The sequence below is a fragment of the Vulpes vulpes genome, chromosome 10, assembly GCF_048418805.1.
Source record: "Vulpes vulpes isolate BD-2025 chromosome 10, VulVul3, whole genome shotgun sequence".
NCBI lineage: Eukaryota > Metazoa > Chordata > Mammalia > Carnivora > Canidae > Vulpes > Vulpes vulpes.
Genome location: NC_132789.1, coordinates 86,785,436 through 86,803,821, shown reverse-complemented (window position 1 = coordinate 86,803,821; position 18,386 = coordinate 86,785,436). Strand labels below are relative to the sequence as shown.

At 43.1% G+C, this 18,386-nt stretch overlaps 1 protein-coding gene across 4 annotated transcripts in view; it reads left to right on the top strand.

Moving 5' to 3' along the window:
- Positions 1–2,694: 2,694 nt before the first annotated feature.
- The window catches only part of SH3D19 (SH3 domain containing 19), a 171,171-nt gene continuing 155,479 nt past the window's right edge, over positions 2,695–18,386 (top strand). For 2 of the 4 annotated variants that reach the window (XM_072724821.1, XM_072724819.1), the window contains exon 1: positions 2,872–3,040. Coding sequence is in view for 2 of the 4 variants with exons in the window: in XM_072724820.1 (XP_072580921.1) it covers positions 2,929–3,040 (112 nt within the window). In the remaining 2 variants the exon portion in view is untranslated. Of the gene's footprint in view, positions 3,041–18,386 lie in introns of all 4 variants that reach the window. The other 2 variants (XM_072724820.1, XM_072724818.1) reach the window with 2 other exon arrangements.

The following is an 18,386-nucleotide window of genomic DNA, read 5'->3' as shown; positions in this document are numbered from 1 at the left end:
CGCTCTGTCTCAAATAAATCTTAAAATAAAATAAAATAAAATAAAATAAAATAAAATAAAAGACTGAGCTGAGATCAAGAGTTGGCTCCTCAACTGACTGAGCCACCCAGGCACTGCAAGAATGTCCATTTTTAAATTGGGCTAATTAAAAAAAAACAAAAACTGTTGAGTTGTAAGTTCTTTATATATTCTGAACACAAGCCCCTTTTCATATATATGATTTTCAAACATTTTCTCACATTCTGAGGGGTGTCTTCTTAGTCTCTTAATTGATATCCTTTGAAGCACAAGTTTTTAATTTCAGAGTGATCCAACTTACTTTTAGTTTTGTCATTTATACGTTTTGGTGTCCCCCTAAGAAATGATTGCCAAAGCCAGGGTCACAGAGATTCAATCCCATGTTTTCTCTGAGGAGCTTTATAGTTTTAGGTCTTACATTTAGATCTATGATTCTGTTTAATTTTTGATATGGTATGAAGTAGGGGTTCAAATTCATTCTTTAGCACATGAATATCCAGTTGTAAAGATAATTCCTTCTCCAATGAAGTATCTTGGCAACCTTATCTAAGGTCATATCTCAACTATAGAATTGAACAAAGTTTGGCTAATTTTGTGGTAAACTGGATAAATCTTTCTCTGTCATTGGAGAACAGGGATTAGTTTTGTTCATTTAAAATGAGAAAAATCAGGGCACCTTGGCTGGCTTAGTCAGCGGAGCATGCAACTCTTGATCTCTGGGTCATGAGTTCAAGCCCCACATTGGGTGTCAAGCCTACCAAAAAAAAAAAAAAAAAAAAAAGCAACTGGTTAAGACAGGATATTCTATGTTAAAAAATTTTTTTTAAATAAAACGAGAAAACCTATATGAAAAACGCCTACCACAAGGCCTGAAAGTAAATACTTCTTTTCTTCTTTTGAGGCTCCCCACAGCACCTAGTGAGGTTTTTGGGCACCCAATAGTTCCCATGAATGTTTGCTGAATGTAAAGTGAGCCTGTACTCCCAAAAGCAGGAGGTGGGTTTTGAAGACTCTGATTGGATGGAAGATCCAGAACAACTGCAGGCCTTTTTACACTAAGAATCTGAATAACAGCGGCGACTGACTTCAACAGCTTTAGTGAAGTTTGTGTTATCAGAATAGGGACCTTGGAGTGATTCCTCATCTTTGAAGGTAAGTGACAAATGGGCTTTCCCTGACAGTGAACTCAAACTCTTAGAACAACTCAATAGGCCAGAACTTTTTTTACCCACCCCTAGTTTAATTTCAAATTCTCCAGATGTCTACTTATTTAACGGCTTATGCAATAATAAAATTTTAACTTGTGGATTTGACCTCAATTCCACAAAATCGATTGTGGTTCTTATCTGCCCAGAAGCAGAAAGGTTTTCTCAGGCAGCCACAACCACTGTTGAAAAGGCAAAGACACAGCACTCAGGTCCGGCAGGCAATTCTATTTTCAGTGACCCTTTTCTCTCTTTCTTTTTCTCTCACATGCTGAACATCACGAACTCTCACGATCTCTCAGAAATAGAGCAGAGAGGCTGGAGATGAAGGCCTGTTCATCCCACCAGGGAGTTTCCTACAGGTTCATGTCCAGACAATGTTCCTGCTTGTCGCTTGGGTATTTTTCTGAGATTCCAGGATCTCTATGAGGACCTGTGTATGTACAAGTCCTGAACGGAAGATGTGCACTCTACAGATACACATAATCACTTTCTCACACGTACATTTCACTTTTGAAAAAACCGTTCACAGGGTAGATCTCATAGCTAAGTGCTTCAAATTATAGTTTCTCATTCCAGCACCAGTGCTCCTGCCACTTCATCAAATCATTTCTCTCCAGATAATCAGGTCCATGGCTCTTAAATACATTTCCTTCTAGGGATGGTGGCCACTTTCTAACCCTAAGGTAACTAGAATCCAGCGAGGCTGAAATAATTTTTTTTTTTTTAAAGAATTAGACTTTATATTTTAATTCACAGCAAAATTGAGCTGAAGACTGGGGTTTCACAACCCCATTGCACAGCCTCTCCCATCATCTAGGAGTGACCCATCTGTTCCAGCTGGGGAACCTCACCTGACACGTCACCATCACCCCAACCCTACAGTTCCCATTGGGGTTCCGTGGGTGTTGTATATGCTATGAGTTTGGACAAATGCATATTGACCTGTATTCACCGTTAAAATGTCGTACAGAATCATGTCACTGCCCTAAAATCCGGCGTCCTGGGAGGCTCCATTTCCAAGGGTGATGTGGGAGGAAGAGGAGCAGGCTGCAGCCCAGGGCTGGGGCCTGCAGGTGTGCGCCCGAGGCGGGGCTCGCGCTGACCGCGGGGCCCGGTCCAGCCGCGGGGAGGCTGCTCCTCCCCCTCCTTTGTTTCAGGGTCGGGCAAATGGGTTTCCTGTTGACGCCGGGATACCGGGAAGGGGCAGGAAGGGCCCGGCCGCCTCGTCTCTCCCCGCTTCCTCTCCCATTGATTTACTCCGTGCGCGCGGGTCGGGGTCGGGCGGGCGGCGGCGGCGGCGGCGGCGGCTGCGGGGCGGCCCCAGGCCGTGACCCCTCCCCAGGGGGCGAGGCCCGCGCGCTCCCCGCCCCGGCCGGGCCGGGCCGCGGCTCCGCGGGGCGGGGAGGGGAGACGCGAGAGGGCGAGCCGGGAGCGGGGGCCGGGGCGGGAGCGGGAGCGGGAGCCGGGGCGGGAGCCGGAGCCGGGGCGGGGGCGGGAGCCGGAGGCCGCTGGTGCGCGGCGCGGAGGCGGGGAGGCCCGCCCGGCCCGAGCCAGGCCGCTGCCCGCGGGCTGCAGGTGGAGTCCGGAGGCGCCGCCGCCGCCCGGCCCGAGGGCGCTGGCCTGGGGCGCCCGGTGCTCGCGGACCCGCGCCGAGGCCCGCGGCTCCCCCGCCGCCCCGGGGCCGCGCCGCCGCGCCTCGTCCATGGCTGAGGGCCGGCGGCGGGAGGACGAGGAGGAGGAGCTGCGCGAGCGCCGCGAGTTCGGGGGCCCGCGCCGTGCCCGGGGCCGCGCGCTGTCGGGCCACCCCGCTGCAGGTGAGGGGCGCGGGGGGCAGGCCAGGGGGGGGGCAGGTGAGGGGCGCGGGGAGGGGGCAGGCGGGGGGGCAGGCGAGGGCGGCAGGTGAGGAGGCGGGGGGGGGCAGGTGAGGAGGCGGGGGGGGCGCCCCGGGGCTGCGCGCTGTCGGGCCACCCGGCGGCAGGTGGGGGCGCGGGGGGGGGGGGGTCGGGGGGTCGGGCGCCCCGGGGCGGCGCGGGTCCTGCCCGGGCGGCAGCCGCGCCCCCAGCGCCCCAGCGCCCCAGCGCCCTAGCGCCCCCCGGCCGGCTCCGGCGTCTTTGCGCGGCTCTCGGCGGCCACCCTGGCTCGCGGGCCGCGCCCCGGGACCCCCACGCTGGCGGCTGGAGCTCCACCTGCTAGTGGCCCTGGAGCCGACCACGGACGTGGCGAACGCGCGAAGTCGGGAGCCTGGCGGGGGCGGCGGCCGCGGTGACCGGCCCTAGGGGAGCCGGAGGCCCGGGCGCGATCTCGGGGCCCTGCGGGGTCGGAGCGCGACGCCTCCCCGCGGTTTGCCTGCGCGGCCGCCGCCAGCTCGGACCTCGTGCGGGTCGAGTCTGGTTTCGTGTCTCCTGAACCTCCGACCTTGGATTCTGCCCCCCCCCCCCGCCCCGGCTCCCCACCCCTCGGTAGCGCTCGCGGTAGTTATTTCGTGACCCCCCACCCCCGTCCAGGATGTAGCTTGCCTGAAGGCAGCTCCTGTGGACCGAGACTCCTTCCTGGGTCTAGAGGCACATTTATGGTCTTGCGGTTTTGGGCGCACGGAGGCGGCCCGGATCAATAGTTTGATCCGCAGTCTGAGTGTGGGTCCACACCCCTTCTCTGTTCCTGGGGCAGCTTTTCAGTCAGACCTAATGGAGAGGAAATTCTTTGGCCTTTGGTTCCAGCTGGATTAGCCAAGTTTCTGCAAACTGGAGGGAAGAACAAATTTAGGGAGATGAGAGAGAGAGAGAACTGAGAAAGATTTAGAGATATCAAAGCCTCTTTAGAAAATGGACCTTAGTAAACATTCCCTCAAATCATGGAGAAGCCTCTCTGTGTGGCTCCCTTAACCTGAAAGTTGGAGAATTAAGAGAAGATAACAAGTCTGTGGGGGAACCAATGAGGGATACAAAATGAGATGAAAGGAAGGAATTTAGTGGGATGTAAAGAAATAGTCAATTTAATGCCCCTTGGCCTTTGGCAGGATCTTGGAACCTTAAAAATAATTCTTGATGCCCATCACTGGACTTTCCATCAAAATGAAGCCTTTTGACTTTCTGTGTGAATACCAGTCTTTTTGAAAATAATTGATGGTTTTGTTTAGTGTAATCCAGACTAGTGATAGGATGGGGGAATTGCAGGATATGAATTAATATTTCTTGCAAGAACACAGTGGAAAAACTTCCCAAAGATGTACGTCCTTTAAACTGGTGATTTAAACAGTGTAGGCCGCCTTGGATTCCTATTCGGCAAAAAGCTTCTCTTTCTCTTACAACGGCCTGTACTGTGAAGAGTACTGGAGGTTACACTAGATTTGATCCAATTATATGTTCATCAGTCAGTTGCAATAGGTGTATTTATCCCATGGCTGGCAGAAACTCTCCTAGGTTCTGTGATAATACTTCACTAGACAGGACATTGTGTATGTTTCACTCAAATTAGTGTTTACGGTTTCTAACCCTGTAATATGCCCCGTCTCCACTGAAGGGTTAGACGCAGAAATATTATGGAGTGGGCAGAGGGTTAAACTTGCAACAACTGGCCTTCTTTCTTTGGGGATACATTATTTAATCGTTCACATTTCTTTACCAGCTGTGCTCCTCCTTTGCCTCATTCATTTAAGTGTTTTTCAGACACCATCGCATTCCTTACCAAGCTTGGGCATTTGTTAGCTATGTTTGTGCTAGATGTTGTTCCCTGTCCAAGTGAGCGTGTGAACTGACCTAGAAGCTTAGTGTTTCTTCTGCTTACCAGCTGTCTTTCTAATCTTTCACCTCTCCGGTGCTCACTGCTTCCTTCTTCTCCCACGATTTTACATCTAGATTTTTTTCCCTTTGATCTCACCTGACTTGATACTATACATTTAGGGTTTGTGGACTGAGGGAGTCTGAACTCCTCCTCTTCCTGCTAGATGTAGGTGTGGTTGTGAAGGTGTGTTTGTTTATTTTTGCAGTGTACATTCAGAAGAAGAGTGTATAAAACCTATAAATTACAAAGTGAAACTCTTGTAACCTGTATCCAAGTCAAGAAATAGAATATTGTCAGTTCTCTAGAAGCCAACTCTGATCCCTCTTGGTCATGGCCTCTTCCTTCTCCTTGAGGGAACTACTTTCTTGACTCTTGTGATTATTTTTTCCTTGCTTTTATGTACAGTCTTACCTGCATGCATATGCATCCCTATACAATATTCTTTAGTGACCAGTTTTAAAACTTCATAAGAGGTACCATCCGGTATGTATTTTTTAGTGTTATATTTTTCTCATTCGGTATTGTTTTTAAGATGTATCCATATTGTTATATGCAGTTTATTTTCATTGCAAAAATATCTCACCCTTTTTGGCTGTCATTTTTTATTGATTTGTTGGAGTTCTTACAAAGGAATCTTAACTTTTGTTGGTTGCTTGTGTTGCAAATATCTTCTTCCACTTGGGCCTATTTTTTTTTAATTTTCTTTATGGTTTCTTTTAATGTGGAAATTCTTAATTTTAACATAGTTGTGTTTTTGAATCTTTCTTTGTAGTTAGTGTCCCTCTTCCCCTTGCTGTCTCCTTTGGTTAAGAATACTTACCCTACCCCAAGGTCATGAAGATACTCTCCTTATCTCTCCTGGATTGTTTCCTAACAGTTTTTTTAGCTTTCTTTAGGGAGAGATGCCATAGCTTTCATCAGACTCTCAAATGGGTTTGAAACCCTCTGGCTCACTTATAACATTTTTATATTGTTTCTCCAAAGGGCAGGGAATACATAATTCTGAGATCTCTCCTGATCACTGGGAAGAGTGGTAGGCATTTAGTAGTGTTTATTAAATACTATATAAATTTATTCTTTCAATATGTTGATGTCTTTATGGTAAACTCTGGAAGGACTGCAATAACTTTTCCCATGTGTTCTGAGTAAAATAACTAATATTGTCAGTAGAAGGGCACAGAATAAAATTCAACTTCAACACGAATCAGGTGTTTTTTATTTCCTGTGAGATCAGTATTATTTTCTCCATTTTATAATTGAAAAGATTGAAGCTCAAAAATATTTAAGCAACTTGCCCAGGATCCAGGATCCATTAGCTAGTAAATAGTAGAATGGAGACTTGAATCCACATCTTTTTGACCTGAAAGTTCATGTTTTTCCAGGCTATCCCACTGGCTGCTAATAAGAGTCACTTGCTATTAATCTCCCCATTAATACCTGCATGTTGCTTGTTATATTTTACAAATACTTTACGTTTATTTGAAGTGCCTCATTTAACTTGATTCCTACAAACAACCTGAGGGGAAAGAGTATGTTTTGTTATTCTTATTTTAAAAATATATATTATATTTATTTATTTTACAGAGACAGAGCGCATGCACAAGTCAGAGTGGCAGCAGGGGGAGAGGGAGGGAGTAACAGGGGCGTCTGGGTGGCTCACTTAAGTGGCTCAGATCATGATCCCTGTTATTTCCATTTTAAAGACAAGTAAACTGAAACACAGAAATGCTAGAAGACTTGATCTGAAATAACACAAGTAGTAGGTACAGCTGCTTTTCAGTTACCTCTGTTTTGTGTTTCAAGTCATAAACTATAGTTTTTTTTGAGTTGATTCATGGGACATAACCAGGTCATATGGCCTAGACTTTGCAGTTATCTAAAAAGTTGAAGAGACTTCTTTTAAGTCCTGTGGAAACTACAGATACATTTATATGTTGTTTAAAGATCCTGGGTTCACCAAATTCTTTAAGAAGTCTCATCTATAGGCGCCTGGGTGGCTTAGTCCGTTAAGCATCTGACTTCGCCTCAGGTCATGATCTCAGGGTCCTGGGATAGAGCCCTAAGTTGGGCTCAGTGGGGAGTCTGCTTATCCCTCTTCCTCTCCCTCAGTTCCTCCTCTTCCCACTCATATGCTCTGTCTCTCACTCTCTCAAATAAAATCTTAAAAAAAAAAAAAAAGTCCTGCCTAGTTATCCTCATCACCATAATATATGCAAAATTGTATAGAAAATACAGGAAATATAAAGAGTTATAAAATAGGATCTCAGCTTTAAAAGAATATGTCATAGAATTAGGGAAGATAAGGCTGATACACTTTATTTTGTTTAAAATAATTCCAGTATAATTAATATGGTATTATATTAGTTGCAGGTGTACAATAGGGTGATTTGACAATTCTATGTATTATGCAGTGATCATCATGACAAGTGCCCTCCCCTAATCCCCATCATCTGTTTCACCCATCCTCTCCTCCCACTTCCCTTCTGGTAACCATCAGTTTGTTCACTAATTTTTTGTTGTTCTCTATATCTAAGAGTCTTTTTTTGTTTGTCTCTTTGTTCCCTTGTTTTGTTTCAGGAATTCCACACATGAGTGGAATCATACAATATTTCTTTGACTTATTTCACTTAGTATTATACTTTCTAGTGCCATCCATGTCATTGCAATTGGCAAGATTTCATTCTTTTTTTATGGCTGAATAATATTTTATTGTATTATACACCATGTCTTTATCCATTCATCATCAGTGGACACTTGAGCTGCTTCCATATCTTGGAAATAATTCTGCAGTCAACATTAGCGGCACGCATCCCTTTGAATTAGTGTTCTAGTATCCTTTGGGTAAATATCCAGTAGTGGAATTACTGAATCATATGGTGATTCTATTTTTAATTTTTAAAGAAACCTTTATACTCTTTGCCACAGTGGCTGCACCAGTTTGCATTCCCACCAACAGTGCAAGAGGATTCCATCTCTGCGTCCTTATCAACACTTGTTTCTTGTGCTGTTGATTTTGGCTATTCTGACAGGTGTGAGGTGGTATCTCATTGTGGTTTTGATTTCTATATCCCTGGTGATGAGTGATGTTGAGCATCTTTTCATATGTCTGTTGGCCATCTGTAGGTCTTCTTTGGAGAAATGCTTATTCATGTCTTCTGCCTGTTTTTAATTGGATTATTTTTGTTTTATGGTGTTAAGTTGTATAAGTTCTTTATATATTTTGGATACTAGCCCTTTATTGAATAGGTCATTTGCAAGTATCTCCTCCCATTCAGTAGGTTGCCTTTTAGTTTTGTTGATTGTTCCTTTGCTGTACAGAAGCTTTTTATTTTGATGTAGTCCCAATAGTTTGGGGTGGGGGGTGGGGCATGGGTATGCTTTTTGTTTGTTTTTGTGGGGTTTTTTTTTTTTTTTGTTTGTTTTTTGTTTTTGTTTTTGTTTTGCTTTCCCTTACCCCAGGAGGCATATCTAGAAACATGATGCTATATGGCCACTGTCAGAAAAATGACTGCTTGTGCTCTCTTCTAGGATTTTTATGGTTTCAGTTCTTATATTTAAGTCTTTAATCCACTTTGAGTTTATTTTTTATGTATAGTGTAAGAAAGTGGTCCAGTTTCACTTTTTTTTTTTTTAATGTAGCTGTCCACTTTTCCCACCACTATTTGTTGAAAAGACTGTCTTTTTCCCATTGTGTATTCTTGCCTCCTTTGTTGTAGATTAATTGACCATGTAATCCTGGGTTTATATGCAGGCTCTCTATTCTGTTCCATTGATCTGTTTTTTTGTGTGTGTGTGTGTTTGTGCCAATACCATACTATTTTGATTACTACAGCTTTGTAGCATATCTTGAAATCTGGGATTGCGATACCTCCAGTTTTGTTCTTCTTTTTCTAGGATTGCTTTGGCTGTTTGGGTTCTTTTGTGGTTCCATACAAATTTTAGGATCATTTGTTCTCGTTCTGTGAAAAATGCTCTTGGTATTTTCATAGGGATAGCATTCATCTGTAGATTGCTTTGGGTAATATGGACTTAAAAAATTTATTTATTTGAGAGAGAAAGAGATTAAGAATATGTATGAGGTGGGGGGGGCATAGGGAGAGAGATTCCCCACTGGGCATGGGGCCAATTGTGGGGCTGGTTGGCACAACCCTGAGATCATAACCTGAGCCAAGATCAAGAGTCAGATACTTAACCAACTGGGCTGCTCAGACACCCCTAATATAGACGTTTTAACAGTATTTGTTCTTCTAATCCATGAGCATGGAATATCTTTCCATTTGGATCATCTTTAGATTCTTTCATCAGCGTTTTATAGTTCTTAAAATACAAGTCTTTCACCTCTTGTATTAAGTTTATTCCTAGATATTTTATTTTATTTATTTAATTTTTTTTCCTAGATATTTTATTATTTTTGGTGTAATTATAAATGAGATTGTTTTCCTAATTTCTCTTTCTGCTACTTCATTATTAATGTATAGAAATACAACAAATTCTTGTAATTTGATTTTATATTTTATGACCTTACTAAATTGATTTATCAGTTCTAGTAGTTTTTTGGTGGATTCTTTAGGGTTTTCTATATACAGTATCATGTCTTATGCATGTCTTATACCTTCCTTATGGTAAGGAAGTTTTATTTCTTCCTTACCAATTTGGATGCCATTTATTTATTTGTTTGTTTATTTATTTTTGTTATCTGATTGCTGTGACCAGGACTTCCAGTACTACGTTGAATACAAGTAGTGAGAGTGGACAACCTCTCTTTGTTCTTAATCTTGGGGAGGCAAGTTGTTTTTTTCCCCCACTGAGTATTATGTTGGCTGTGGGTTTTTCATATATGGCCTTTATTATGTTGAGATATATTCTCTCTAAACTACTTTGTGGAAGATTTTTATTATGAATGGATGTTGTGCTTTGTCAAATGCTTTTTCTGCATCTATTGAAATGATTATGTGATTTTTATCCTTTCTCTTGTGAATGTGATATATCGCATTGATTGACTTGTAAATATTGAACCACCTCACATCCGGGAATAAATCCCACTTGATGATAGTGAATGATATTTTTTAATGTATTGTGGGATTTGGTTTGCTAATATTTTTTTGAGGATTTCGGCATCTTTAGTGGTATTTGTTTTTGTTTTGATCTGGTTTTGGTATAAGGGTAATGCTGGCCTCATAGGATGGATTTAGAGGCTTTCCTTCCTCTTCTGTTTTTTTGGAATCGGTTGAGAAGAAGAGGTATTAACTCCTCATTTTTAATTTTTTAAAAAAGATTTTATTTGAGAGAGAAAGCAGAGCAAGAGAGAGACAACATGAGTGAGGGTGAGGGGCAAAGGGAGAAGGACAAGCAGGCTCCTTGCAGAACAGGGAGCCCAATGCAGGTAGCCCCCAATGCAGGGCTCTGTGCCAGAACCCCGAGGTCATGACCTGAGCTGAAGGCAGACGCTAAACCAATGGCTGAGAACCACTCAGACGCCACTTACCTTCTCTTTAAATGTTTGATAGAATTCACCTGTGAAGACTTCTGGTCCTGGACTTTTGTTTGTTGGGAGTTTTTTGGTTACTGATTCAAATTCATTGCTAGTAATCAGTCTGTTCAAATCTTCTATTTCTTCCTGCTTCAGGTTGGGGAGGTTATATATTTTTAGGAATTTATCTGTGTCTTCTAGGCTAATACACTTTAATGAAGATATATGAGAATATAAAGTAGTGCATGATGACTACCAAGTGGAGTTCAGCAAGAGAACCAAACTGTCATGGTTCATTTTTTGGCTCACCTCTCACTGACTGTGTGACCTTGAACAAGTTACCTAACCTCTCTGTGCTTCCATTCCTTATTTGTAAAATGGGAAAATTAATAAAACCTATTGCATAGGGTTTGAAGATTAAATAAATTAGTATAGACAATACCCTTAGAACATGGCTAGGCAAATAGTAAATACCTATAAAGTTATTAGTGTTAATTTACATATACTTTTGTTATTGTTAAAACAGCTGACACGTACCTGAGTCCACATTTTTCTTCATTTGGGAGAAGTTGTGGGGTTTCAGTTGGTGGAGAAAAAGTAGGTAAACCTGCATCTTCAGCATTTCATAATCCAGTGTAGTTGCTTTGCTTTGGAGTTCATGTATCTTTTAGAAATACATCAGTTTTACAAGACTCCCAAAGACTGAGCAGAGTTCTTCATTTGGCATTCCTTGCCCTATACAGACTATTTTTAACATGTAGTGCCCTTTGCCTTTTATTCATCATTACAAATGAAAAGCTCATTCTTTTCAAAATGATTTCGGCACATCAGAGTAAGTTGGTGATCTTACATCTTTTTTTTTTTTTTAAGATGTTATTTATTTATTCATGAGAGAGGCAGAGACATAGGCAGAGGGAGAAGCAGGCTCCCTGCAGGGAGCCCGATGCAGGACTCGATCTGAGGACCCTGGGATCATGACCTGAACCAAAGACAGATGCTCAACCACAGAGCCACCCAGGTGCCCCTTAAATCCTATTTTTAACCAGGGGGCATCTCTTCATTTTTTTTTTTTTTAATTTTGACACTCTTCATCAGTGCTTCTAACTTCACTGGCACATTATATTCTGGGTGCGACATACTTTGTTTTCCCTTAGATTATTTCAGCTTTGCATTCAGTGATACTTTGAAACTAATCCTCTGAACACTTGGTTTTTAATCAAGTCTCTCTCCATTAGTTTTTAGCCTCTGGCAATTTACAGCATTTCTCTGGGCCTTGGTTTTGACTTTTTTAATTGAAAGGATGAGGCTTCCAACTTTACATTTTATGATTCTAGGAGATAGGAAGAAAAATAACTTCTGACTTGGTTTATAGAAGTTTGCCAGAGCATGAGATAAGATCTTGGGTCAGTTTCCCTGGGCTTGTTGTGAAGTGCTCTATTGATGAGGGAGAAGCCAAAAGTGCAAAGCTCAAGACATTGCCTCACCTGGGGAGAGCAGTTACACTAGCTTCAGTTGTCCTGTAGGCTCAAGATAGGAGCTTCAGTGAAAAAGCGATGATCCACTTCGGCAATGGAAAACATGGAGATGTGTTCTAGGGAATTTATAGTAAGGAACATAGGTGTGATGGGAATGTTAGTAATTAAGTATAAGATGAAAATGTATGTTTAGTAGCTTCAGGCATAGAGAAGGGTTAAGGTTGGGAAGGAAGTGGATATAGCCTGCCCTCTTGTTTTACAAGGAGGTAGAAATCAGTTCCTGTCCCTCATTAACTGTAGGCCTCATCTTTAGGAGCTCTAAGCTTGCCTTTGGGTTGGGGGGGCGGGGAGGGAATGGGTGTATGGGAGAGCATTGGGGGTATAGGCTGTAGACCATCTTATCTTTTTTTGATTTTTAGATTTATTTATTTGAGAGAGAGCACGCACACATGTGCAAGCACAAGCAGGGGGAGGGGCAGAGGGAGAGAATCCTAAAGAGATTCCCTGCAGAGTGCGGAGCCTGATGCAGTGCTTGATCCCACAAGCCTGAGATCATGACCTGAGCTGAAATCAAGATTCAGATGCCCAACCAACTGAGCTACCCAGGTGCTTCCCCATTTTTTTTTTTTTTTTTAATGAATTTTGGTTTTTAGGATAAGTTTATTTATTTATTTTTTGTTTTTATTTTTATTTTTTTTTTAGGATAGGTTTAGATTTTTTAAAAAAAGATTTTATTTATTTATTCATGAGAGACACACAGAGAGAGGGGCAGAGACACAGGCAGAGGGAGAAGCAGGGAGCCCGGCGTGGGACTCGATCCCGGGTCCCCAGGATCACACCCCGGGCTGAAGGCGGCGCTAAACCGCTGAGCCACCAGGATAGGTTTAGATTCATAGAAAAATTGTAAACATACTACAGAGTTCCTATATACCCACATCCAGTTTCCCCTATTATTTACATCTTAAGCAATATTGATATTAACTAAAATCCATACTTTATTCAGATTTTCTTATAGTGTTTACCTAATTCCTTCTCGTTTTGGAGGATCTCATCTAAAATACCATGTTACATGTAGTTATTGTATCTTCTTAGGCTCCCCTTTGGCTCTGATGGTTTCAAAGATTTTCCTTGTTTTTGATGGCCTTGACAGTGTTGAGGGTTACAGGTCAGATATTTTTGTAGGATGTCACTCTTGCATTTTGTCTGATGTTTTTCTCATGTTTAGAGTGTAGTGTTTGGGGAAGGTATAAATGTTTGCCACGTTTTTATTGCATATTAAGTGTACATAATATTAGTATCATTTATCATTGTTGATGTTGATTCTGATTGTTTAGCTGAGTTAGTATTTTGTCAGGTTTCTCTACTTCAAGGTAACTACCCACCCCCAGACCCCTTTCCATACCGTAGGAAGTTAAGGAAATCATCATGCATAGCCTACACTTAAGGAGGAAGGAATTAATGCTCTAACTTCTTGAGGGAAGGATATCTACATAATTTTTTTGGAATCCCTCTGCATGGGAGATTCCATTCTTTTTTACTGTGGCCTTCATTTTTTAAGGATGTCTAAACATGTGCTTTGGGGTTGTCTTTAGATTCTGCCTTTGGGGGGACGTGAGTTCAATCCCTGAATCCTAATTCTGTCCAAAATGTCTGGTGTGTGCTAATATCAAGCACATACTTTCATTTCATAATTAGAAAGGAAAAGCATGAAATACATAGGTCTGATTGAGGTGTCCTCTTATTAAAACTCATTCATTCTAGAGTATCAGCAGGTACAAAGGACTAATATGAGTTGTTTCAGTTTTGGATATGGAGAGGAAGTTAGAGTAGGAGAGGAAATTGGGAAAGCACTGGACTAGGATTACCAAATAATAACAAGTTAATATTTATTGTGCAGTGGGTACCAGTAGTGTTGTAATTGTTTTACATTTAGTCCTTGTGCCAATCCTATGAGGTAGGTGTGACGATTCCTTAATTTTTACAGTTGAGGAACACGAGGCCTAGAAGGGGTAAAGAATCTACACAAGATCACACAGCTAGGAAGTGTTGCCTACTCAGTATTCCTCCCTTTTTTCCTTAGTCATGTGGCAGTGTACCCACCTATGAAACTACTTCTGCCAACCCACTAATGAGATGCAAAAAAAAAGTTGAGTGGAGCTTCTAGGAAAGTGCTTTCTTTAAAGAGGGGACTCAGCTGCACAGAATATCCTTTTGCCCTTCCTTCCATCTCCTATCGGGAGGAGGGAGGTTTAGCTCACAGCAGCCATCCTAGGCCATGAGGTTACCTTGGGGTTGGAAGCCATGCACTGAGAATGGTGGAGCAGAAGAATAGATGGCACCTTAGTTCCCAGTGACAACAGAGTCGTCATAGGAGGTTTTGATTGCCTGTATTTGAGAAAACAGACTGGTTAAAGCCATCATTATCTTAGGTCTGTACAAGCAGCAGCCAAACGCAATTCCTGACTGATACAAATTCTAACTTGATCTTATTCTCCTTACACCAAGCTTAATAAGGCATTTTGAAAACATGAGGTTACCTTAGGATACCTAGATTCTTCTTGCTGTTTTGTTCTTTATTATAATGTGACCACTGAAAAATCATAGAGCACCCCCCCTTTGCAACTTTTGAAAGGGAATTATTCATTCTCTAACTACTTTTTAAGTTTATCATAAGGAATGTGCCTTGAACTTCCAATTTCCCTTGTGTGATGTATAGTTCTTCAAGAGGGTCATGATCCCCTCCTAGGACAAGGGTCCTGAAAAGGAAACCTGTAGAATCTGAAAACAATTGTCTGATTTTGTCATTTTGCTTATTGCCAGGTCAGAGTATTTCTCAAAGAATAAATAAATGGAAGTTGTGACAGGAGGTAATTTTGTCCCTACTCTGATGCATATGAGCAGATTAACAGTTGCATTGCTGATGAGCCCTATAATGGGGCTCATCATCCTGGGCTGCTGCTTAGGATTCAGAGGTCATTTGTGTTGGATATGGCTGCCTTTATTGTACTGGAGCATTGTTTCTTGAAGATATATTAGTCAAGGAATCACTATACTGAAAGATAAGTAAATGCTTTTTTCTCTGAGAGCTGGCCAGGGACAAAGGGCACAGAAGAAAAGGTTTGCGTAACATGTGGAGAATTAGTTTTTCTAGCAATACAAATCATCATTTCCAAACAGTCCTTTGGAACTAGTACAGAACTAGTACAGAATTTTGGAACTTGAGATGTTCACAAAAAACTGGAAGGCCCCCAGCATGGAGCCATGCATGTACATGATCCCTTCTTGTCACTACACCCATTATTTCTTTATTTTCCCACAAGGACTCCCCCTCAACACACACTAGCTCAGTGGAGATAACTGGAGCTATCTAGGATTCTAAAGTACATTTGTGTTACTCAGGTGAGGTTTAACTATTGCCAGTGGAGGGTGTGGTTTGTAAGAATTCATTTGGAATAGAATTGCATTTGAATATTACTTTTATTAGATGCTTAATAATGTGAAATGCCTAATATCACAAACATTTTACCTCTTATACTGTTCTATTCCTATTTCTTCTTGGAAAATTTCTTGAGAGGAGCACCTGGGTGGCTCACTTGGTTTAGTGTCTGCCTTCAGCTCAGGTCATGATCTCAGGGGTCTTGGGATCCAGCCCAGCTTCAGGCTCCCTGCTTTTCCCTCTTCCTCTGTCCTTCTCCCTGCTCCTGTGCACGCGCTGTCTCTCTGCCAAATAAATAAAATCTTAAAAAAAAAAAATTTCTTGATATGAAACTTCATAACATGGTGTGTGATATTTTTCACATTTCTGTAACTATGGGAGCTCTAAACAGTGTTTCTCAAACCTTCATATATCTACAGATCACCTGGGGATCTTATAAGAATGTGATCCCTAATTTAATAGGTGTGGGGTGGAGTCTGAGTCAGTGTTTCTGACAAGCTCCAGGTGCTGATGTGGACAGCGGCCCTTGGGCCACAATGCCTTACAGTTACGTCTATACCTCCATGCCAGGGTTCTCAACACTGGCTAGGCATCGGAATCAGGTGCAGAGCTTTAAAAAAGACATATGTTCCTGACCCCTTCTTCAGATTTCTTGATTAATTTCCTCTGGAATAGTTGCTGGGGAGCTGAATTTTTGAACTTCCATGTGAGATGAGACTCACTGGTTTAGTGTCCTATTAAAAAATGTGATGTCGAGTGGTTTCAGTGTGATTTCTTGTCATTTGAATAGGTATGTACTTTCATCATAAGTAATTCATATTGTGATGACTTGTAGTCAAACAGAAGGAATAAACTGAATCCACCATGCATTTTATACAGGGATTTTTATTTAATCTCTCTCTTGTAGCATAAAAAAAGGCTGCACATAAAGAATGTTGTAAGGCACTCTGATTGAAATAACTGGAAAGCAATGTATGCGATAGTGCAAGAGGTAGAGGTCTGTTTGGCTAACCTCAGCTGATGGAGGCTTATTATAAGGACACACAGGAAATAGCCTCAAAAGTCACTTGGAAATAAGAGCTGCCCTGGAAACTGCCAGCAAATAGCCACTCCAGAGAACATTTCTGTAAGTTGAGATAACTGCGACTCACATGTCAGAGACATCACCATTTTTGTGACTTTGTTGACGCCTGTCTGCCTCCATGGCTTCTGAAGTCCTGAAGGATTGGCTCTCTTGTCTTCCCCACAGTCAGCCTCTCCAAGACAGAGGCTCTAAGTAGGGCGGCCAGCTACTGTCCTGCACCCCTTTGGGCAGGGTTCTGAGGCCAGTGTACCTCAGAGGCTAAGGACAAACTATAGATAGCTACCTTTTTGGACCTATCCCAGATCTCTTGGGGGAGTGTGGAAGGGGCCTGGGGTACTTGCATAGGGCAGTGAGAACCACCTGCAGCTGCTTCTCTCAAATGTTATGAGCTTTATTAGAAGCAGAGGATTAAATTGGCAGACTCCAGTAGCCTGGTTGAGCTTCTGCTGGGCTCAGGTCGTGACCCCCGGGTCCTGGGATCCAGTTGGTCTTGGGCTCCCTAGAGGGAGCTTCTTCCCCCTCTGCGTATATCTCTGCCTCTCACGAATAAATACAATCTTGAAAAAGAACAATTAAAAAAAAATCGGTAGGCTGCATGCACGACCTGAGCACTTGGACGTCTGGTAATGAGTTCCACGAGGGAGTTCCTCCGGCCCGGCCCGCACGTTCAGAACGTACCTGCCAAATAGAACAGAATCGAGCTTCTAGGAGACGTTTAATGTAGTCTCTATTATTCACGTTTTATATTTTGACCCGAATCCTTAAGTACACAGTGACGGAAAGCACATTTTTCGTGGGTGACCCTGCTGAGAACAGGCTCGCACCCTAAGGAGCGTCAGCTTTCCCGTTCCGTCTTTCGTCCCGCGAGCCTGGGGCGTTTGCCACCTGGTGTCATCAGCGCAGCCGGTGCCAGGCTTTGGCCTGAAAGGGCAGCGCGGGTCAAGGCCGGGCCGGGAGCGCTGGCAGGGGCGCGGCAGGGCCTGGGACTCGCGCGGCCACCGTAGACGGCGCTGGGCTCTCGGCTGGGCGCCGCCATCTTGGGCCCTGAGGAGCCGCGGGTGGAGACGCCTGGTCACGGAAAGGAGGCTGATTAACAGGGAAGGTGAGCGGCAGCCGCTGGTTCTTAAACGCCCCCAAGCCCCGGATGTGTAGGAAATGCAGCCGAGGGGGACGGTGAGATGTCTCCGAGGAAGGATGGACTCGGCAGGTGGCAGGTGGGGATGTGGGGCGTCAACGCAGGTGACCAGGCCGGCGCCGCCGACCGGACCCCACGTGGGAAAGGGAGGCTGCTCCCGCAGCTCCTCGGGCGACGCGGCACGGCGCGGCCGCAGCCGTTCTGTCCTGTCGGTGTGACGGCGCATGCGCGGCCGCAGCGCCGGGAGCGGACCGGCCGGGGCCATTGGGCGCGGGAGTCTGTGCACGTGTCCCCCGAGGCCCGAGGAAGCGCTGGGATGGGGTGGAATGGGATGGAATAAATAATTAAATTAAATTTAAAAATAAAATTAAATAAAATATTAAAAAATGAAATTAAAATAAAATAAATTTAAAAATAAAAAATAAAATAAATATAAAAATAAAATATAAAATATAAAATATAAATAAGAATAAAATATAAAATGAAATAAAATATAAATAAAATAATAAAATAAGATATAAAATATAAACAAATAAAGTAAGATTTGGGGTCTTAGAACTGCAGTTCAGGCAGCGTGGTATCGGGTAGCAACCCAGACTGTCCCGTTGAGGAGTAAGAGCCGCGGGTCTTTATTACTAATGTGGGGAAATATCAGGAAATTTAAACAAGCTGTTTTCCAAAAATGATTGGAAGGAATAATTACATTTTATAATTAATTGGTTTTCTGAGAACATAGTGATTAATTAGTATTCTGATTATTTCTTAATTATTAAGGAAATA